This window comes from Culex quinquefasciatus, chromosome 1, assembly GCF_015732765.1.
Source record: "Culex quinquefasciatus strain JHB chromosome 1, VPISU_Cqui_1.0_pri_paternal, whole genome shotgun sequence".
NCBI lineage: Eukaryota > Metazoa > Arthropoda > Insecta > Diptera > Culicidae > Culex > Culex quinquefasciatus.
Genome location: NC_051861.1, coordinates 118582050 through 118603500, shown reverse-complemented (window position 1 = coordinate 118603500; position 21451 = coordinate 118582050). Strand labels below are relative to the sequence as shown.

Sequence of the window (21451 nt, the reverse complement as noted above, 5' to 3'; positions counted from 1 at the left end):
TTTGATTTTGCTGGCCGGACAAAATTTAACCTCAATCTTTTTCGTGTACGTACACGCAATACATGCGCACGTAGATAACTCTATTGATAAATTGAGAAAATCAAAATTTCAAAATTAGTTTTAAAAATTCCTGCTCTTATTTTTTTATTCTGTCTAAATCTAAATTAAAATTCTAAATTCACAATAATTCTAGTTTAAATTTTTAAAGGTCCTATCTACATAGAAAACCCATGATTTTCAGGTTGTTTTGAAAATTTACTCTAGAATTGAACATTCTATCCTTTGAAACGTGACAGCTTCGTACATTCTGACGCGAACTTACTCAGTTTATGATTAAAGCCTATCAAAAAGTAAACGTTGAGCTTGCCTGTATTTAAATTTAACGTGTAATATAGTTAACCCTCTACTGCCCAATTTTTTTTCGAACTTTTTTTATTTTTCCCGTGTTCAGGAGGTCATTTTGAGCAACTTTTGTTCCACGAAAAACTTTACTTCTCTTGTTTTATGTTTTTGTTATTTCATTTTTAGTATTTTAATCTGCATTTATCTTGCTTAGTTTATGTTTGTTTTTGGTAGTATTTGGCCTACTCTACCACCTCTTATCATTACATTTTGCCTATCTAATTTTTTCATGTTTTTACAGTAACTTTTTCAATTTTTTGCATGTTTATCAAATTTTCTGCTATAAAATGGCACCATTATCATTTAAATTGTAAATAAATGCGTAGAGGCATAGTCTGGAGCACTAGAAAAATTACTGCATACTTCTTTTTACTTAACGGTACACATCAACCATAGCTTTTGCACCCAGATTTCTGTTACAGACATTTTAGTATCTTCAATACCACGGGAACTATCGATATATTTTTTTATTCATCCCCTAAATCACTGTCTTCGTAGTTATTTACAACAAAGTTTGACTATTTTTACAAACAGATTCTTGCAGGATTGGGTCCGTAAGTTTGACAATTTTGGAATAAGAAGACAACAACTTCCTTGGTTGCTGTGCACCCTTAAAATGTAAGAAATGTTAGTAAAAAACACTGCTAAAGTTGACCTCTAAAAAAATTACATTTTTAAAAACATTGGCAAAGTCACATAAAACAAGTAAAACTTCCAACCCATAAATTTTCTAAATTTCTAAGAGTTCTTCTTTCCAATGCTTTTTAAAGATCAAAAATTGGTTGAAAAATTGATTTTTGGCGATTTTTTAAATCGAAGCCCGTCAAAAGGCGGGGTTTGGTTGTAGAGGGTTATGTGACAGGTTACACGTTTATGAAAAATAACTGCGTGGTGCTGTCAACGTATACACTATTAAAATAAGATGTTTAATCAAAAGTTATGTTTTTACTGTATTTTAAAAAAAGGGGTAAGTAACAAATTTAATGTGCTAATAAAAACACATGATTTTTTACACTGTGCCCCGAGTCACTCACAGTTCTCCCAACTTTGACAGCTGCCCATCCAAAACACGTACACTCTCACACTTTTTTAGTCACTCACAAATACCACGCACCACGACGCCCTCAAAAAAGCGTGTGTGTAATGTTCGCGCAACCTTCGAACAGTTTGCAGTTCGCGGGCACAGAGAGCAAGAGTGTCTCTTTTTGTGTAGTCAGTTCAGAGTCGTCTGGAAAGCAAAATAAAAGAAAAAATATTACAAGTCTGGGACGAAAACAATCTCCACTTGCGAATTTCTGAGTCATCCCGGAGCGGTTCCAACAGGGGGAATCCACCCTAGTTTGGGGGATGTGATCGTGCCAGCGAGACGTGCAGGACTTTTGGGACCAAAGGGTTCACAGGAAGTGAGTTGTGGTCTGCTGATTTCGCTCAAGGCCACCCCCACCAGTCAAAACCTAATTACTTTGCCGTCGTCGAGCTCGAGGGGATATGGTTGGGATGAGCAATTTCTTTCTGGATCCACCCCTGCTCGGCGGCATCAGCGCGGCGGATGCCAAACGGCACGAAATCGAGCGCAAGACCCTCTCGGATGAGCTGCTGGCCGTGGTCAAAGAGTGTCAGAAAAAGTACGGCAGCAAGACGGAGCTCGCGACGGAGAGTGATTCGAGGTGGGTTTTGTTTGTTTTGATTTGGGGTAATTTATTCGTTGGCATTTAGTTGCACCTTTTTTTGTTGAAATGTGACTAATAATACTTGAGAGTGTACAGCTCTTTTCAAAACGAATATTGAGTTAAGATATCTAAGCGTGTAACTAGCTGTCAAATTGTTGTTGTCAAATAACGCTGTACACGCTTATTTCTCTTCACTCAAAATAAAATGCGACTAACGACAAAATAATTTGAAATGCAAATGTTTAGCGTTTATTACACTACTTGCAGTGGTGATTCACACTCACTCAAGATAGCGGCAATTCTATTTTAAACAGCCTAATGAGATTACAATTAGGGGAAGGTGGGGCAAGACGACCATATGGGGCAAGAGGAACAATCGCTCGTACGACCGTAATTTTTACAAATTTGATTATTTCCAGCATGAGGAATTGTTGCTAGCAATGCAATTAGCTGATTCTACTACCACATAACCGCCAAAACGACGTAAACGCCAAGGGACATAAGATTTAATGAAGTTTTTATCAAAACCTTTGTTTCCTTATAATATTTGGAAAGCACAAAATAAGGCTTAGGGTTCGTTTTAAGGCTCATTTTATCAAAATGCTATTTTTCCTAGATCAGTAGTGTTCCTACCAATGACTTGCACGTATTATAAAGTATGATTTATGTTTTGGTTATTTTTGTAGAGAGCTTTTAAAAATCTTGTTTAGGTGGGGCAAGTGTACCATATGGATTTTTAGTATGGAAAAAAAAATGAATTGCTGCAGCAACATATTTTATTGTGAAAAAAATACATAAAAGTTCTTAAAAACTGATAAACAATTGTTTAAAAAATTGTCCATACACGATATAATAATATCATGAAAATTTACTATTTATCATCCAAGTAATATTTTTTTTCGTAAAAACGGTCAAATTTTTAGTAAAATATTTTTTTTAAATCTAAAAATGAAAGAAACGATTCAAATACATCCTAATCTGATGTATCTAAGTGATAATAGTTCAATTGTTAGTAAATTAGCATGTTTTTTCATGCATTGTTCCTCTTGCCCCAACGGGTTGTTCATCTTGCCCCACTAGTTGAGTAGAACGTACGAATAATCAAAAATTTTAAAATCAATTTTTTACATTAAAAAACAGAATTTTTTAAAAACTTGTTCTATCAATGTCTCAGTCAAGACCTGGAATAAGATGATTCTAAAAAATCCGACAGATTTTTTAACGTTTTTAATGGGTTATAACGAGCATTTCCTTAGCTTGTTACACTTGCCCCACTTTCCCCTACAACACTCACTTTTACACTTGTAGAATCGTCCTGCTGTGCGACACCTGGGAACGGGTGCTGACGCACGGGCTCAAATCCAACAGCTCGGTGCTGAAAAACGTTACGGATCTGATGGCCGGCGGCAGCCAGGAGGTTCCCGTCTTCTGGGACTTTGCCTACAAACACCTAACGAACCACGAGAAGGAGCGCTTCTCGACGTTGCGGCACGTGTGGACCAATGGCGGCAAGGGCAAGTCGCTGCTGCGAGCCGTACTGAACGAAAGAGCGCTGGAACGGTACATGCTGATGTGGCTTGGGGATGAGAAAATATTGGAGGAGAGTTACGAGAGTTGGGCGTTGATTAGGGACGGGGAATTTGCCGGACTTTTGCCAAACATGGCCGCCGGATTGAGGACGATTCTATTTGCGATATCGATCGACGCTCCGGAACTGAACGCTCCCACCAAGGTACGTCCGATCAAGGTCGAACCCATCATAGCTGCGCCTCCTCCGGCACCTCCCGCTCGGAAGATCAACGCCGTCCCTCGGGAGATCCTCGACGAGCCCAGCCAGCCGGTCCTGAACCTGTCCTCTTCACCCACCATCAGCAGTTCCACACCTCGACGACCTCCGGCAACGTCCAGCATCGACATCATCCGGGAGTACACCCACGTGGAGCGCGAACAAGCGGCCTACTCCGTCGAGGATGCCCTGAACAGTCTCTCTATTGGGCGGCAGAGGAGCCGCGAGTCGACCGGCCCTCCAACCGGCCAGACCGCCCGGAGTCCGGACAACGCGCTGGAAGCTTCGGAAGACAGTATTATGTCGCTGGACGTGTCCAACGTGACCACGTCGACGCTCAACACCTCCAGCACGTCCTGCTCGGAATCGTCGGCGACGCAGGACATTGGGGAAGAGCACGATCCGGAACGGTGCACGGCGCTGGTGGACCGGCTCAAACGGAAGCTGACCGACTCCGACGAACGCTGCCAGATGCTGGAGGCGCGAGTGGCCGAACTGAGCTTGTGAGTTTTTTTCTTTTTAAGTTTCATTTCTACCATTTTTTCAATACAAATTACACTCCGTTTCTTCCGAAACAAGTTAACTGTCATTTGCTGTCAAACTGTCAAACCCAAATACACGCTAACCAAAATCAAGTCATTCAACAATTACAATTCGATCATTTACCCGCAGAGAAAACCACCGCCTCCGGATGCTGACCCGCCCGAACCGGCTCTCGATGATGCACTTCCAAATCGTGATCCCGAAGGCGATTCTCCGCACGCCGGTGAGCGGCCGACGGCGGGCGCACTACTGCTACGAAATCCGGATAGCCCCGGCGAGTGCGACGGGCCCGGACACCGAAACGTGCTGGTCCGTGTTCCGGCGGTACAGCGAGTTCCTGCGGCTGCACAAGCGCCTCCAGAAGGAGCACCCCACCGTCAAGACGTTGGACTTTCCGCCAAAGAAGAAGATCGGGAATATGGTACTAGAATTCATCTTTAAAATAAAACACAAATTTGACAAAAAAAAATCTTTTCAGAATCCTCAATTCGTGGAGCAACGGCGCCAGCGATTGCAGGTTTATCTGAACAGCCTGTTCATCACCGTGCTGCCGGAGGTGTCCGCGTGCAACACCCGGTCACAGCTGGAGGCGGCGTTCCCGTTTTTGAGCGATGCACGTTTGTAGAGCGAACGAAATAGATTTGTAGGAAATAAAAAGTGTATTTAACGATATTTTCGAAACCAGCAGCGTGGATATTATTGGCCGATGCACGAAGTGATTTGTTTACCTTTTTTTTGGTACCCTCCACAAACGTCAAACCATACAAAATTGCTGCCGGATCTTTTCCGGGAGAGATCTGGAAAAAGATCCGGCAGCAATTTGTAATGATTTGACGTTTGCTGAGGGTGCCGAAAAATTTGGTTATGTTCTGTTTGCAAGAGACAATGCGAAGAAGGAAAAATAATTCAATGAAATATCAAGCAACAGGAAGTTAGGCTAAAAGCGAAAAATAAATCTTATCTAACAATACCTAGTTTCGTTTAGAAGTGCACCGATTACTCACACTATAATAATTGTGTAGACTTCACCGGTGAGGTGAAGCGTTTCATGTTAGATGTTATCGAAATGTTTACGAACAATATTTTATAAACAATTATAGAAGAAATTGTGCTTCGGATGTTTTTCTGATGATGACATACCTGTCATTTAATTAAAAACTAACTTTTTGTTAAGAATATGCATTGACAGCAGACAATCTTCACACCGAAACTACGTTGGTTTGACACCAATTGCTGTCAAACGAACCACTTTTTAGTTTGACAACTTCTTTACACGGAGCTCACACGCATTATCAAAATTTTCTTTTGATAGTGTTCGTGAGCTCAGTTTGAAAAATGACAGTTCGTCCAAAGTATGTAAATTAACCCTCTACAACCCAACCCCGCCTCTAGACGGGTTTCGATTTAAAAAATCGCCAAAAATCTATTTTTCAACCAAATTTTGATCTTCAAAAAGCATTGGAAAGAAGAACTTTTAAAATTTTGGAAAATTTTAGGGTTTGAAGTTTGACTTGTTTTATGTGACTTTGCCAATGTTTTTTTAAATGTAATTTTTTTAGGGGTCAACTTTGGCTGTGTTTTTTACCAACATTTCCTATATTTTAAGTAAAAAGAAGTATGCAGTAATTTTTCTGGGGTCTCGTGGCGCAGGGGTAGCGGCTTCGGCTGCCGATCCCGATGATGCTATGAGACGCGGGTTCGATTCCCGCCTTATCCACTGAGCTTCTATCGGATGGTGAAGTAAAACGTCGGTCCCGGTTTCTCCTGTCTCGTCAGAGGCGCTGGAGCAGAAATCCCACGTTAGAGGAAGGCCATGCCCCGGGGGCGTAGTGCCAATAGTTTAGTTTTAGTTTTAGCAGTAATTTTTCTAGTGCCCCAGACTATGCTTCTACGCATTTATTTACAATTTAAATGATAATGGTTCCATTTTATAGCAGAAAATGTGAAAAACATGCAAAAAATTGAAAAAGTTACTGTAAAAACATGAAAAAATTAGATAGGCTAAATGTAATGATAGGAGGTGGTAGAGTAGGCCAAATGCTACCAAAAACAAACATAAACTAAACAAGATAAATGCAAATTAAAATACTAAAAATTAAACAACAAAAACATAAAACAAGAGAAGTAAAGTTTTTCGTAGAAAAAAGATGCTCAAAATGACCTTCTGAACACGGGAAAAATAAAAAATTTCGAAAAAAAAATTTGGGCAGTAGAGGGTTAAATAAGGTAAGGCTAGCTATCACGAAAACCGGTTTTATATGGAGATTTTCAGGAAAATTACGTGGTGATTCGATCGTAATTTCTCGACTCACGATCGAGATTTGTCGATCTTAATATTACGATCGTAATTTGTCAATGGTAAGTCGTAATTTGTCGTTAGTAGATTGAGATCATTCGATCGTAATTTCTCGATCTACCATGGACAAAATACGACTGACGATCGAGAAAATCTCGATATGTGTTTTAAAAAATTCAAATACTCAAAATTTTAAAAAATTTGGTAATTCTTGAAATTTTGATCGTAAATCTTAAAATTTCTAAAAATCTTAAATTTTTTAAAAATTTCTGTTTTTTTCTAATTTTAGAAATTTTAGAATTTTTTGAAATTTCTGAAAACTTTGAAAATCTTAAAATTTCTAAAAATCCAGAAATTTCTAAAAAAAATTAAGTTTCTGAAATTTTTAAAAGTTTTGAAATTTCTAAAAAATTTAAAATTCTTAAAATTTTGAAATTTTTAAAATTTTTGGAAGTTTTAATTTTTTTTATTTTTTGAAATTTTTAAATATTTTAAAGTTTTGAAAATTTTTAAAAATTTTTGAAAATTTTAAAATTTTTGAAATTAAAAAAAAAAATAAGTTTCTGAAATTTTTGAAATTTCTGAAAATTTAAAAAACTTAAAATTTCTGAAAATCTTGAAATTTGGAAGGGACTTCCAGTCTTAAATTTTTTTTTAAGTTTTTTGTATATTTTGAAGCTTTTTAAATTTTTGTAAATTTTAAAAATTTTAAGATTTTTGAAATGAAATTTTTTTGAGCATGAGCATGAGCATGAGCATGAGAATTTTTGAAATGAAATTTTTTTGATTTTTTTTAGATTTTTTAATTTTGTTATTTTTTTACATATGCCAAATTGAACCGAATAAATGCGTTGAATTTTATTTTTCAAAAAAGAAAGGGTTCAAATTTAAAATGAAAATATTTTGAAATTCAGATTTACAAAAAAAATAAAGTATTTATGTCACAGACATAACCAGAATGGTGTAGGACTACGTAAAGATTTGATGTGTTCATAGATATTTCTATCTTATTTGAGAAATTAGATCGTATGAGCCCAACAATATTCTACAGTGATTTAACAAAAATCATTCAAGATGGCGGCAAAAATTGCCGTGATGAAATATTTAGAGAATGTTTTTTTTTTTTTACTAAAATAGGGTCGCAGAATTGTAAATTCATGTTTGCAGTAAAACAAATAAAATAACAAATTAAAAAAAAATGTTTTTGTTTATAACTTGATAACACTCCAGAATCGATTATCCGAATGCATCAGAAAATTTCACTTGGATAATAAAAACTTCGGATAATCGAATCACAAAAAAATCGTTGCCTTATTTTTGAGCTTAAGTTTGACCCCAAAACTACTCTAAAGTGGTTTAGAATTTATAAATCCAAGATGGCGGAGATGAAATGTTGAAAAAATGCATTGAATATTTTTTCAGACAATCAACCATTTAAATTCAACTAAAATAGGGTCGCAAAACTCGAATTTTATGTGAAAAGCAAGAATACCGAAGTACAATACAAATCTTCGGATAATCGAACTTCAGAAAATCGAAGCTTCGGATAATCGAGTCGGATATTCGAAGTTTTTTACTAACCTTCCAATCGAGGCTTCCGATAATCGATCCAGGACAGAGGGGTCATAGCAAAACTCGATTCTCTACAATAGGACTACTTTTTTCTTGATTCGAAGTAATTTTTTTCCGGAGCCTTCGGATAGTAGGGTCCTAAAGCCCTATGTATTTTTTTTTGAATTTGTATTGTAAATTTGTATTTTTTTTAACCATTCCTGATCACTTTTTGTTATTTGTTTGCAAAAAAAAAGTTTTTAAGGCAGCCTATTTTTGTTGGATCAATTGGGTCCTAAAATGAAGCTTGGATTGCTGATATTATTGTTTCCAGCGATAAAGCTTATTTTTCTGCGTACAATGACTCTTTGTACGACCACAAAGAAATTAAATTGGATTTTTTAATCAATTTTGAAAAATTAACCTAGCGGTCCTTCTTGACAGAAAAGGTCCTACTTGACAGCTCTTTCTAAGGGGACCATAGTTGATCCATCGAAAAAATGTTGTCTCGTCAACTTTTTTTTTGCATTAAAATAAAAAAAAATGATCAGAAATGGTTTTTAAGCGTGTTTTTTAACGTTGTACATAAAAATTGACATAGGGCTTTAGTACCCTATTATGGTCCCCTTGGAAAGAACTGTCAAGTAGGACCTTTCTTGTCAAGAAGGACCGCTAGGTTAATTTTTCAAAATTGATTAAAAAATCCAATTTAATTTCTTTGTGGTCGTACAAAGAGTCATTGTACGCAGAAAAATAAGCTTTATCGCTGGAAACAATAATATCAGCAATCCAAGCTTCATTTTAGGACCCAATTGATCCAACAAAAATAGGCATTTTAAATTCTTGGTGGTCGTACAAAGGGTCATTGTCATGGTTGTTAAAATATCAAAATATCAGCTCTCAGTAACTACAATTATCCCACCTGAATAATCACGCCCCAAATTGAGGTTTTGCAGCGCGACTGTGTTTCAAATGTAGGTGGCGCCAAAATGAGGTTACTTGCCAAAAATCGCATTTCTTTCTGCTGGATTGAAGAACAAATTCGCTTATTTCTCATGATTCCCTGCATCAATCTAAATGAAACTGGTTGCAAAAGACGAGAAATTTTTTTTGCTTTAAAATAATGAACATCATTTTTTGGGCGCGCAAAAATTTGTGAACTTTTTCTTTAAAAAACATGTTTTGGAACACGAAAAAATGAGTTTCCCCGTATATATCAATGAAATAAACAGTTATATAGTTGATAACAGATGTGTTAACGTATATTCAACAATTTTTATTGATTTTTGACAGACTTTCTTGCCAAATAGTCCAAATTACTATCTTTTTCTAAATTTACAGTTTTCTCATAGAAAAATCAAACAAATGTTGGAAAGTTATACACCAAATTGTTGGAAATATTTTTTCTCATCCGAATCCGGCATAAGTTTTATAAAAATATTGATTATGAAGGGAAAAACACATTTTTTCAAAAAATCATAGGTTTACGCTATTTGTTCATAGGTGGCGACATGTGTCTTTTAGCTTTGCTGCAAATTCTCTATACAACTGCTCTTCTCTCTCCATTGAAACTCTCAGCGCCGAACATAGCCGAACACGTTTTCGTGTTTACCCACTCGCGATAGACATTTTCCTTTTCTCTCTCATTCCCGCTTCCACGATCATCCTACCGCAACAACGTTTAACCACAAAAGCCGCCACAAAATCAATTTCGCAAACGCAGTTTAACGGGACGTCATGCGTGGTCGGCTCCCAATCTACATCTCGCGTTCTCTGATTGCAGTTTTCGGAGAGATTGAGAGACTCAGCGGTGAGAGCGCATAGTTTGGGAAAAGAGGAGGAGTGATAGAGAGAGAATGACATCGCTGGGAATCACAAAACACAAGAAGATATCTCACAAGCTATAGTGACGGTCGCTATACTCTCGGATATTTTTGGTGCAGAGATAATCTATTGATAGCATTTCTATCACTCATTTGCAACACTGGTCATTGTACTTAGAAAAATAAGCTTTATCGTTGTGAACAATAATATCAGCAATCTATGCTTAAATTTAGGACTATAGATTGTACTTTAAAAAAAATACTTTGCAAATTTTTCAAATTTCAAATATCCAAAACATTTAAAAAAAAATGTAAAAAATAGCACAATAAAGTTAAAAAAATGTAATTTTAAAAGGCTGGTATGCAGATTGGCAGGAACGGGGTCAAGAAACAGCTTTACGAACAGCAGAACAAAGGAGAGGAAACGATTTCTTGGAGCTTTTCTTCTCTGGCTTGCTTTCGCTGCTGCCCATTTGTTTTTTTTATGGACCGGTTCCTTCCGAAGTGCGTATAAATAATAAAACAGAAAAAAATATTGGAATTATAAAAATAATCATCAATTGAATTTAAATCCATTTAATGGTTAAAGTTCTGTCAGCGTGTACGCTTCGCTCACCCTTCTGACACTCTATCAAAACAAACAACAAAGGGCGGAGTTTCTAGCCAAAGTTGGGCGTGGCTCACCTGTTGTTTCGGGGACAATAAAAGCCGATACCTTCAGCATTCCTCGCTACAATTTCACAGCGACTCTCGAACGGGTAACACGCCAGGGATGTCATCAAAACCAAACTGTAAATACAAAGGCAACACTCTATCTATTTCGCGTTTCAAGCTGTCCAATGTTTTTCTTTTAATTATCAGTTTTTTTCCGTTTTCAGTTTATGATGCTCTCTCACTTTAACCACAATTTATGATTTTTCTTTTGCGCAACGCTTCGTCCTGCTGCAGAATTTCCTCTCTCGTAGAAAAAAAAGATAAACCAAGATCAAACTTTTATTTTCTGGAAATTATTATTACTTTTTTTTTGCTAGTAGAATAATAATATTGCAACGCGTCGTGTATTGCAACTCACTTTCCGTTCATCACTGCTGCTGGCGCTGCTGTTAATACACTTTAAAAAATAGTTTTTTTAATTTAATCGAAATGAGTTTGGATGGATCTGTGTGTTTCTTTAAATGTTGATGAGTAGTTTATGCTGATTTAGTGACAAAAAAAAAAAACGTAAAATATAAACTTTGGAAGGTTTTTCATATACTGGTGCAAGTGTTAGAGTTTTTTTTTATGTTGCTCTTCTTTTTAAGGCCTTACCAAGGAACAAAACGTGTTTGATTAAGGTGTGCGAAAAATTAAACTAAACAAAAACGAAAGAAACTAATAAAACAAATCACACAATTTCCCATAACCCAACAGAAATGAAGTGGTCAAACCGAACTAAAAAAAGAAATTATAAAATACAAAGGAACCAAACAAATGATAATGCTTCTCCACGACTTTTTGCTATTCAATTTTCCTTTGCCTCTTCAAAACTTCAAGCCTGCCTTCTCACACAAATGATGATGAGTTTACTAATATTTGTTGCCTATTTGTGTGTGTTTTGCGGTAGTCCTTTGTTGGTTCTTTATTGTTAAAAATAAGCAATAATTTAATAAATAGGTAGTACTTTAGCGTTTTTTTTTCACATACACTTCTAATATATGTCTTAGAGCACGATAGCAAAGTTTGTTTCTGTTTTCATGTTTGAAGCAGTTTTTTTCAATAAGAGTTAAACATTAGTCATTGTAACTGTTTCATTTTTCGCCAAAATTGTGTTTGTTAATCTGTTATTCTACCTTCGTAAGTGTTCGTCTATTGTGAGTGTGTGTTGCACATTGAATCGCGCTAAGCCGCACTTTCTGCGTCGTGTTATAATTTAAAGACACCATCATTTTGTTTAGCGTGTACGCGCGCAATCCTCTCTCTTTCTCTCTCTTACTCTCGCATGCATTCTGCTGCAGCTGCTGCAAAGCCAAAAATATAGAACTTTTTGAACGCGCTCGCGCTGTGTGTGTGTGTGTGTGTGCACAATTGTTTGTTGTTTTCTCTCAATATATTAGTTTTTTTTCTTGTTTGGTGCTTAACATCTATGATTAAATTTGTTTGATTTAGTTTTTTTTTTCTATTGTTCTCCAATTGTAGTAAATTTGTTTGCCTCTCATAGCGGGTAAAATTTCGTTTGTTGCACAATTATTAGCGTTTTTTTTGTCGCTTTGTCCTCGTCGTCCAGAATTGTTCTGCGATTTCAATCATTCCTAGCTGGTGTGTTGTGTTCTGTGTGTAAGTGTTTATATATCTATCCTTTTATATATAATTGCAGCGTGGAAAATTTAGTGCTTAAACGGTAGCAATTGTTTTTTTCAGAGTTGCTCGTTGCTAAGCGGCGGCGACCTCTGCGTTGTGTGTCACTTAGTCAATTCAACTCTCGGAATCTGTCGAGGGGAAAGAGTTATAGAATAAAATATTTTAGATTTATATCAAACCATTTTGAAAAAATAAACCAAACCGCATTTAGATTTGTCTTAAACCAAATTGACAGTGTACATTTGACAGATCATAAACAATACACGCTAAATTCCTTTACTCATTGCGGAGTTGTTTTACTCAAATTCAAGTTTTGCTTGATCCAGTTTATTCAAATAGTTTGTAGTTTATTCTAGTTTATTCAAATTTTAAAATATTAAGGTAATTTTTTCGAAATAATGCAGTTTCAGCTGAAATTTGTAAAATTGTGTTTAAATTAAAAAAATATTATTAATTTTTTAATTTTTAAAATGATTAAATTTTAAGACTAATTTTTTTTTCTAATTTTGATTTGTTAAATTTTTAAGAGACCCTTGTAAAAAAATAGTTTTGAATGATTTTTTAGAAGTTAAAGTTTTGAAACTTAAAATTACCTTTTCTCTGACTGCTCTACAACTTCGTAGAACATTGTTACACTCTAAAAAGTATCTATGCAAAGTTACATAGAATACAAAATTTCAAAATGAAAAATTATTCGAAATGAAAAAAATATCTCTCTGTGTTTGTAGCAAATATGTAGATTAGTCCCAAATGTGTAGTAATTAGTAAGTTATTGTAATCAAAACAAGCAAACGCCGCGCAGCGTGCATGTGCAAAAACAGAAAAAACCCCTCGCTCGAAGCCAAATTCACCACACGCCAATCGGGCAACACTACACGCACACAAGCGTCCGCAACCATTTCCGCCGCCAGTGGCAAAGTAATGCTGTTCGCGTCTCGAAAGGAGAAGGTCGTGGAAAAAGACCTCCGCGTGTGTCGCACGATTTTGCACCGCACGTGCGGATTCCTCGCGGGAGATTGTTGGGCCTTCGTTCGGCGGCTGAAACCGCGCAATCGTCGTGAGTTGCGCATTGGTGGGAGCTCGGCGGCCACTCGAACGGGACGGTTTTGTCCCTGAAGACGCCGCAAAGTAAGCCACGTTTTGACGATCAGACTCGCCCGGAGAATAAGTCATCGGTCAAAGGTAATTCGCAAAATCTGCCTAAAGTCCACCGACTCACAAGGATTAACCCTCTTCGCAGCGCGCCAACTCCGAACCAATCTCTGCAATCCACCCGAAGGGAGGTCCCGCCGGAAGAGGAATCAAGCAGGTAAAAGAATGAGAGCGTTCTGCTCAGAATAGTCGCGCTAACCGTAGAAAACCGTCCGCAGTGGTCGCTGTGCCAATCTCGCTGTGGGAATCTGTGTCGCGCAAGACCCATCTCCGAAGAACGCCGCCAAAAGCAAGGTAAACAGTGCACTAAGGTCCCGCAGCACAGTTCTGACACTTTGCCTTCCTCAGACCTGAAAACATCCACACGGTGGCAGCCAGTCCGGGTGCAACAAAAGGAGGAAGCGCAACACGAACACGCACACACCATCAACCAGAACGCAAAAGGCCCCGGAAAAGGGTGAGAGGAAAAAGGGACCGTAGCAACCGGCCACTAACGTTGTTTCATTTAGGGCCTTTGCTGTGGGCGCTCGACGTCGGCTGCTGGAGGCTGGTGCACGATTGCTGGCGCGCGACGGAACATCCCGTCGGTAGGCGGACGGTGCGGTACGAGTCGCCGTTCCACACGGCGTACGTGCGTCATTGAGGGCGCTGGGCGAGACAACGCTAGGCGTTGTTCGCAAGGGCGCAGATGAGGAGCAGCCTGCCAAGCTGTGGTCGCACGTGGGCATGCTGTAACGTGTGGCGGTCAAGGGTGAACTCTCGAGCCGGCGGGCACGCCAACGGCGGAATGCGGGTTGCGGCAAGAGTGAGTGCTAGAAATTAAGCGGGTGCGCACCCAGAAGAATAAGAGCCCAAAGGGCGAAAAGAAGAAGCACACGCGCGCGAAGCGCCATCTTTGCGCATGTTTCGCTAGGCTTAGGCACACACACACACGCACATTTGTACCGTTTTTGAGGAAATAACATGTTTTGAGCACATTTTTGTTGGGTTTTGTTGATTAGTTATGGTGCAGCCTGAATGTCGCTTCTTTATCTGCCAATTTTGAGATTTACCGCTTTCGTTGTGAAAATAGTGGAACAAAATGGCGCCCAACTAAAAAACCCACACTAGGCCTATGCTAGATTTGTAAAACCATTGCGTGCTTATTCGTAGAATATATGTTTTTGTTGTTCTTGGGATAATTTTTTGCTTTTTTGAAGACTTTTGAGAGTTCAGCGAAGATGATGGAGGTCAATCCCATTGATCTGAGCAATGAAGAACTCAACTTTGAGTTAGAGCTTCGTGGTGTAGCAGGCCTTGGGCCGATGACGCACAGAATTAAATGTACAACGTTAGAGAAAGTTATGCAAGATGATCTAAAGTCGGGGAGAGTCTACGCTTCCTCGTCTCACGTGGTGGATGGCTCGTCGGAAATAAGAATCTGTCATTCGCGGATCAAGCGATTGTTGCCCCAAATTATCACCGGGATAGAACGGAACAACATCGCTTTTCTCGAACCAATCGTGTCGCGCTTGAACCATTACTACAATCGGCTTACCCTGGTTTCGCCGCCGTCCGCGGACATGCGAGAAGAATGGACAGGAGTGCGAGAAACGATCGCGCGTACGAAACGGCAAATCTTCCGAATTCTTTACCCAGCCAACCAGTCAACAAATCAGTACAGTGTCAGTTCGGTTTCAAACTCCACAGCGCCGGCGCACAACAGCACAGCTGTCAGCAGCGGTAGTGCTCGGCAGATCAATCAGCTATCGCTAGCGGGTGCAGTTGGGGGCGATTCGTCGGGCATGGAAAGAGGAAGTTCTGCAAGTGCGCGAGGAACATCTACCGGAGCCATCCCAAAAAGGACATCGGATCAAAGCGTGGACGATCTGTTACTACTGTCGGGTCAAGTTACGGCGCAAGCCGGCAACGCAGCAGCAGAAGCACATGGAGGACAAGGCCTACCGGTCGACCCAAGACCGCATTCGCTAGGTCGAGGACGAGGACGGCCAATATTCGACCCGAATGCTGCTCAGCGCGACCCTCAACCACGACCACCGAATCTAGGACGAGACATTACTCCACCTCCAAGACTGCAGAACGATGACGCGGAATACAACGGACTCAGGGATCGGGTACTGTGTGACCTGCTTCGCCGCGAACGTCAACCAGCCGAGGGCGCGCGGATTCCGAAGGCAATCCACAACTGGCCATTCAAGTTTCGGGGAACGAAAGACTCGACCAACCTGAACACGTTCCTGGATCGAGTGGAATCATTCGCTTTCTCGGAAGGAGTCAACAACGCGATGTTGCTGCGGGCGATCAAACATCTGCTGCAGGACGATGCTCTGGATTGGTACAGTCGTGCGCTGAACGAAGGAGAACTGGACACCTGGGAGAACTTCAAGCTGATGATCCGCCAAGAGTACCTGTCGAGCCACTACGGCCAGCTGTTGCGCGAAGAAGCGTCGTCGAGATACCAAGGAGCAAACGAAAAGTTCCAGAAGTACTACCGGGATATCTCTGCGCTTTTCCGCTTCGTGCAACCGCCGATGTCGCAGGAGGACAAATTTTTCATACTGAAAAAGAACATGAATCCAGAGTACGCAACCATCCTAGCGTCGGCAAGGCCGCAGACAATTCAAGACATGGTCGAAGTTTGCAACGCTTACGACGACACGCGCACGCTTCTCACGCACCAGCGTCGAACGCCGATCCCGCACAGCTCGCTTCTCGAGCCAAATCTGGCCACACCCAGCGGTTCGCAGCGCTCACACGCAAACAACGCAGGATGGCAGAGATTTGGCGGCAGGGTCAACGCGATCGACAGTCGGGAAGAGAACCAAGACAGGCGAGGGAGATACGACGCAACAAGCGCGGACCAGCGGGACAACCTGGACGAGGACGATTGGACGGAACAGATAGAACAACTGACGCAGCAGATTTGTGCGATCCGTACACAGTTTCAGAAACGCAGCAACGAACAGTACAGAAGAGGAGGAAACTATGCGGGACAGCGTTGGCAACCTCATCAACAACAACCGGTAGCAGAAGAACAGCAGCCGATGTTGGCAAGAAACAACCATCAGCAAAACGAGTCCGCGCAACCGCGAGCCAACCAGCGTAGTCCAGAACAAGTAGCGACAAGACCAAATGCGGAACAAAGACATGGCACGTTGTTGTGTTGGAATTGCGACGAAGAGGGACACCGTTTCACTGATTGTGACAAAGCGCAAGCCGTGTTCTTCTGCTACAGATGCGGCCGCAAAGGATACACGCTCAGAAACTGTCCGGAGTGCTACGCCGAGCAGGGAAACGGTCAAGCGGGGAGCCAGTAGCAGAGGGTTCAACCTCCTCGCGCCAATTCTACAATCCCTCGAATTATCCCGAATTCCAATACATCAACTCGATCATCATCAACACCGGAAGCGACAACCGTCCCCACGCGACTATCAACATATTGGGTAAAGAAATCACCGGTCTGCTGGACAGCGGAGCGAACTGTTCGCTTCTCGGAGGAGCTTGGGTGGACATCGTAGACGAACTGCAGCTGAAGAGAGGAACACTCAAGGGCGGCATCCAAACAGCGGACGGAACGAACCACGAGATCGAGGAGTTTGCGAACCTACCAATAGCGTACAACGGCAGACACGAAACGATTCCAGTTCTGCTGATCCCTTCGCTACCAAACTCGTTGATTCTCGGCATGAACTTTTGGGAAGCTTTCGGAGTCAAAGCAATCTGCTGTTCGATCACGACAAAACCGATCGAAACCGAACCGGATCCGGAACCCATGCGAGAACTCAACAAGCAGGAACAATGGCAGCTGGACAAGGCGATCGCGAAGTTTCCGTGTAGCCGGGAAGGCATGATCGGACGCACTACAAAGTACGTGCACCGGATTGACATTGGAGAGGCGAAACCGAAGAAGCAGAGGGTACAGCACCTAAAAGGACCTAATAAAAATAAGTTATGAACAAAAAAAAAAAAAAAAAGAAGCAGAGGGTCTACGTAATGTCGAAATACGTGCTGGATGAGGTCAACAAGGAGGTCGACCGGATGCTCGCGCTGGACGTGATCGAAGAAGCAATGTTCAGTCCCTGGAACAACCCGCTGGTGGCGGTGAAGAAGAAAACGGGCCAGTACAGAGTTTGTCTGGACGCGCGCTACCTAAACTCGATCATGCAGAACGAAGGGCACCCGATTCCACAGATCGCCAACATCATCAACAACCTGGGCGGCTGCAGGTACATCTCGTCGATCGACTTGAAGGACGCATTCTGGCAGTTGCCGCTGGAAAAGGAGTCAAGACCAATGACAGCGTTCACTGTACCGGGACGTGGCCACTTCCAGTTCAAGGTTGTACCGTTTGGGTTGTGCACAGCGAGCCAAGCCCTGGCGCGCTTGATGACGCATCTGTTCGCCGATCTCGAGCCGCATGTCTTCCACTACCTAGACGACGTGATCATCTGTTCCAGGAACTTTGACGAACACCTTAGGCTGCTGATCATCGTTGCCGAACGACTGAGGGACGCAAACCTTACGATATCTCCGGACAAGTCGAAATTCTGCCGCAGCGAGATGAAGTACTTGGGGTACGTCCTGAACGAAAACGGTTGGAAGGTCGACGAAGGCAAAGTAGCGTGCATTGTGAAGTTTCCGAGACCGGAGAACAGAAAGGACGTCCAACGTTTCTTAGGTCTTTGCGGTTGGTATCGTCGTTTTATCGCCAACTTCTCGCGCATCGCAGTGCCGCTCACCGAGCTGACGAAAGCGAAAGTCAAGTTCAAGTGGACTCCGGCCGCCGAGGACGCGTTCGTGAAGCTGAAGTCGTTGCTAGTGTCTGCGCCCGTTCTGGCCATGCCGGACTACTCGAAGCCGTTCAACATAGCGTGTGACGCAAGCGACACGGCCATTGGTGCTGTACTCGCGCAAGAGATCGACGGAGAGGAACACCCGATTGCGTACTTCTCGCAGAAGCTGTCCGCTTCGGAGCGCAACTACTCGGTGACAGAAAGGGAATGCTTAGCGGTCATCAGGGCGATAGAACACTTTCGTGGCTACATAGAAGGAGTGAGATTCACAGTGTACTGCGACCACTCGGCTCTGACGTACTTGCGATCGATCAAGAACCCCACCGCGCTGATGTGCAGATGGATTTTGCGGCTAAACGCGTTCGACTTCAAGATCGAGTACCGAAAAGGATCGTGCAACGTCGTCCCCGACGCGCTCTCAAGGATTGTTGCGTCGCTGGTGTTTGCGGTGAAGGCAATGGACGACAGCTGGTACAAGCGACTGAAGCAGAGCGTGGAAAAACAGCCGGACAAGTTTCCGGACTTCAAGATCGCTAGCGGTGAACTGTACAAGAATTGTCGCTGCAAGGACGAGTTTGGGAACACGGTGCACAAGTGGAAGAAAGCGGTTCCGTTGGGCGAAAGAGCAGACGTGATCAGCAAGTTCCACGATTCGGTGACCGGTGCGCACTTGGGATTCCAGAAAACGTGGCAAAAGCTGCAGAACTTCTACTACTGGCCAAAGATGCAGCAAGACGTTGGTCGTTACGTTCGCTCCTGTGCGGTCTGTAAGGCCAGCAAAGCGCCAAACACCAAGATGATGCCGACGATGGGGAAGCTCAAGCCAGCGCGCGTGCCCTGGGAACTCATCTCGATCGATTTTGTAGGTCCACTGCCGAGGTCGAAAGACGGGAACACGGTTCTGCTCGTAATTGTAGACTGGGTAACGAAGTACGTGATCGCGCACCCCATGCGAAGCGCTGACACGTGCAAGATGGTGGCGTTTTTGGAGAAAGAAGTCTTTTTGCGTTATTCCAGGCCAAGGATCGTGCTCAGCGACAACGGAAAGCAGTTTGTGTCAGCAGCGTTCAAATCGCTTCTCGCACGGCACAAGATCGAGCACATGACCACCGCATTCTACTGCCCGATGGTCAACAACGCCGAGCGCGTCAACAGAGTGCTGGTCACCTGCATCCGAGCACTGCTCGACGAGGATCACCGTTCCTGGGACGAGAACTTGCCGTCGATTGTTGCGGCGATCAACAGCGCGAAGCACGAAGCCACCGGGGTGAGCCCGCACTTTGCGAATTTCGGAAGGGACCTAATTCTGCATACCGACCTGTACAAACAGCAAGATCTGAACGCGCCGGACGATCCAAAGCTCGCACAGGACTTGCGGCTGGCAAAGCTCAAGCGAATTCACGAGTTCGTCATCCAGAGGATCAAGAACAACCACGAGAAGTCCAAACAGCGATACAACCTGCGCACTCGAGCCGTGTCGTTCAAAGTGGGAGAACTTGTTTGGCGGAAGCTGTTCTCGTTGTCGTCAAAAGCAGATCACGTCAACCAGAAGCTCAACCCGAAGTACGTTCCAGCGATCGTGAAGGCGGTGCTCGGCCACAACTTGTACGAGCTGGAGGACATCTCGAGTGGCAAGCGAGGGCGCTACCACGCCAAGGACCTGAAATCCGACTGATCCTAGTCTCCCAAAGCTATGTCTGCAACCAAAAGGTTGCGAACCAGATCGACAAGAACAACAAACACGCAAAGCGGTAATCATGTAGTCTGAGGAACGAGGAGGAGAAAAAGTCATCAAGCTGTTTTGCAGCGGTATGACCCAGCCAGCTATGTAGCCTTCACACCACGAGAGGAGGACAAGACCAAACAACACACGGTGCCAAGTACAGCACAAGCAACCGGGATGGTGAGGAACCAGCAGGAGAGTCCGGAACGTTGAAGCGCGCCGAGGACAAAAGTAGCAGTACTGGCTGATCGTGTAGTGCAGTGCCGAACGAGACAAGCCTCGTGCAGAGGTTCTGGACGCAGCACGCACCGAACGCAGGAAGACAGCAACTGGAGCAGCTTTGACGCAGGACAGCCGCTGGAGAACTGACTATCCGGGAACGCTGACGCGGGAAGAAGAGCCTGGACAACAAACCACCACTACCACCAAGCACGAGCGCACAATGGCCCTGAGCGCAAGCTTCGGTGAGAAAGAACCAACCAGATCAAACAAATTCTTGCTATGAGCGTACCAGCTCCAAACTTCTCAAAACACCTTCGGGGTACAAACATTCTCACGCCTGGACCGGTACATTCGTCCAGTGTTGTCACGATCTAGCTCACTCATTGGTCTTCAGATTGGTCGTTGAGGCATCACCATGACACTTCCATCAAAAGCAACGCGAATCTAGGGCGCGGACGTTCAGCCGGGCAACCGCTGAATTTAACCCTTAGCCGGACTCATGGTGATAGGAGATGGGGAAATCCTCTCAAACCTCCGGAAATCGACCACCCTCCGACACTGTCGACATGTCGTTTGAGAGCGTAGTGCGGATCGCTTCCCGATTCAGACACTAGATTTAGCAAAATTATCCCATAGTTAGTATTACTTGTTACTCGTTTTCCGTCATATCGCTATCCATTAGTCGTTAGATTTCAGTTAATAAGTAAAACATTAGCTGTAAGTCTGGATCGATGTGCCATTGTAGCAAGAGTTGGAACAACAAAAAACTGAGCTGGAGACATTTTGGGCTAGGCAAGCTAGCCAGCTGGTCACTATATGTGTAGATATAGTCTACAGCATCGGGTTTGTTATGTTTAGAAGCTGTACATGTTCTGGAGAGCCGCGGGCTTTCGTGTCTTAGTTAGCTTTGAGTTTAGGGCATTGTGTCCATGACCAGTAAAGTCTCCAGCACACTTTTTAGGGAAAGTGAAGTTTTAAGAATTTTCCGTGTGGGTCTGCCATCCCACACGGAAAATTCTGCCGCAATGGCAGTGTTGTGTAGCAAATATGTAGATTAGTCCCAAATGTGTAGTAATTAGTAAGTTATTGTAATCAAAACAAGCAAACGCCGCGCAGCGTGCATGTGCAAAAACAGAAAAAACCCCTCGCTCGA

At 42.5% G+C, this 21451-nt stretch overlaps 2 protein-coding genes and 1 long non-coding RNA gene across 3 annotated transcripts in view; 2 read left to right on the top strand and 1 right to left on the bottom strand.

Annotated features, from left to right (window-relative positions):
- Positions 1–1548: 1548 nt before the first annotated feature.
- On the top strand, positions 1549–5507 carry LOC6038450 (sorting nexin-29). Its single transcript, XM_038248909.1, has 4 exons — positions 1549–2069; positions 3381–4361; positions 4531–4822; positions 4880–5507. Exons 1-4 carry the CDS (start codon positions 1891–1893, stop codon positions 5024–5026), a joined length of 1599 nt encoding a protein of 532 aa, XP_038104837.1. The 5' UTR covers positions 1549–1890; the 3' UTR covers positions 5027–5507.
- Positions 5508–10888: 5381 nt separating this feature from the next.
- Positions 10889–21451, bottom strand: part of LOC6038448 (kinesin heavy chain) — a 50028-nt gene continuing 39465 nt past the window's right edge. The window contains exon 8 of the mRNA XM_038249460.1: positions 10889–12536. Within this exon, the coding sequence (XP_038105388.1) occupies positions 12523–12536 (14 nt within the window). The 3' untranslated portion in view covers positions 10889–12522. The remainder of the gene's footprint in view (positions 12537–21451) is intronic.
- LOC119765490 lies at positions 13485–13934 on the top strand. Its single transcript, XR_005276771.1, has 4 exons — positions 13485–13590; positions 13649–13717; positions 13779–13854; positions 13909–13934. It is a non-coding gene; the product is annotated as an uncharacterized LOC119765490 (long non-coding RNA).

Bases quoted from the DNA above. Each gene is read 5' to 3' on its own strand.
- LOC6038450 (XM_038248909.1), top strand. From the start codon at position 1,891: ATGGTTGGGATGAGCAATTTCTTTCTGGATCCACCCCTGCTCGGCGGC. The intron at 2,070-3,380 runs GTGGGTTTTGTT...TTACACTTGTAG, and splicing joins GCGACGGAGAGTGATTCGAG to AATCGTCCTGCTGTGCGACA. The intron at 4,823-4,879 runs GTACTAGAATTC...AAATCTTTTCAG, and splicing joins AGAAGAAGATCGGGAATATG to AATCCTCAATTCGTGGAGCA.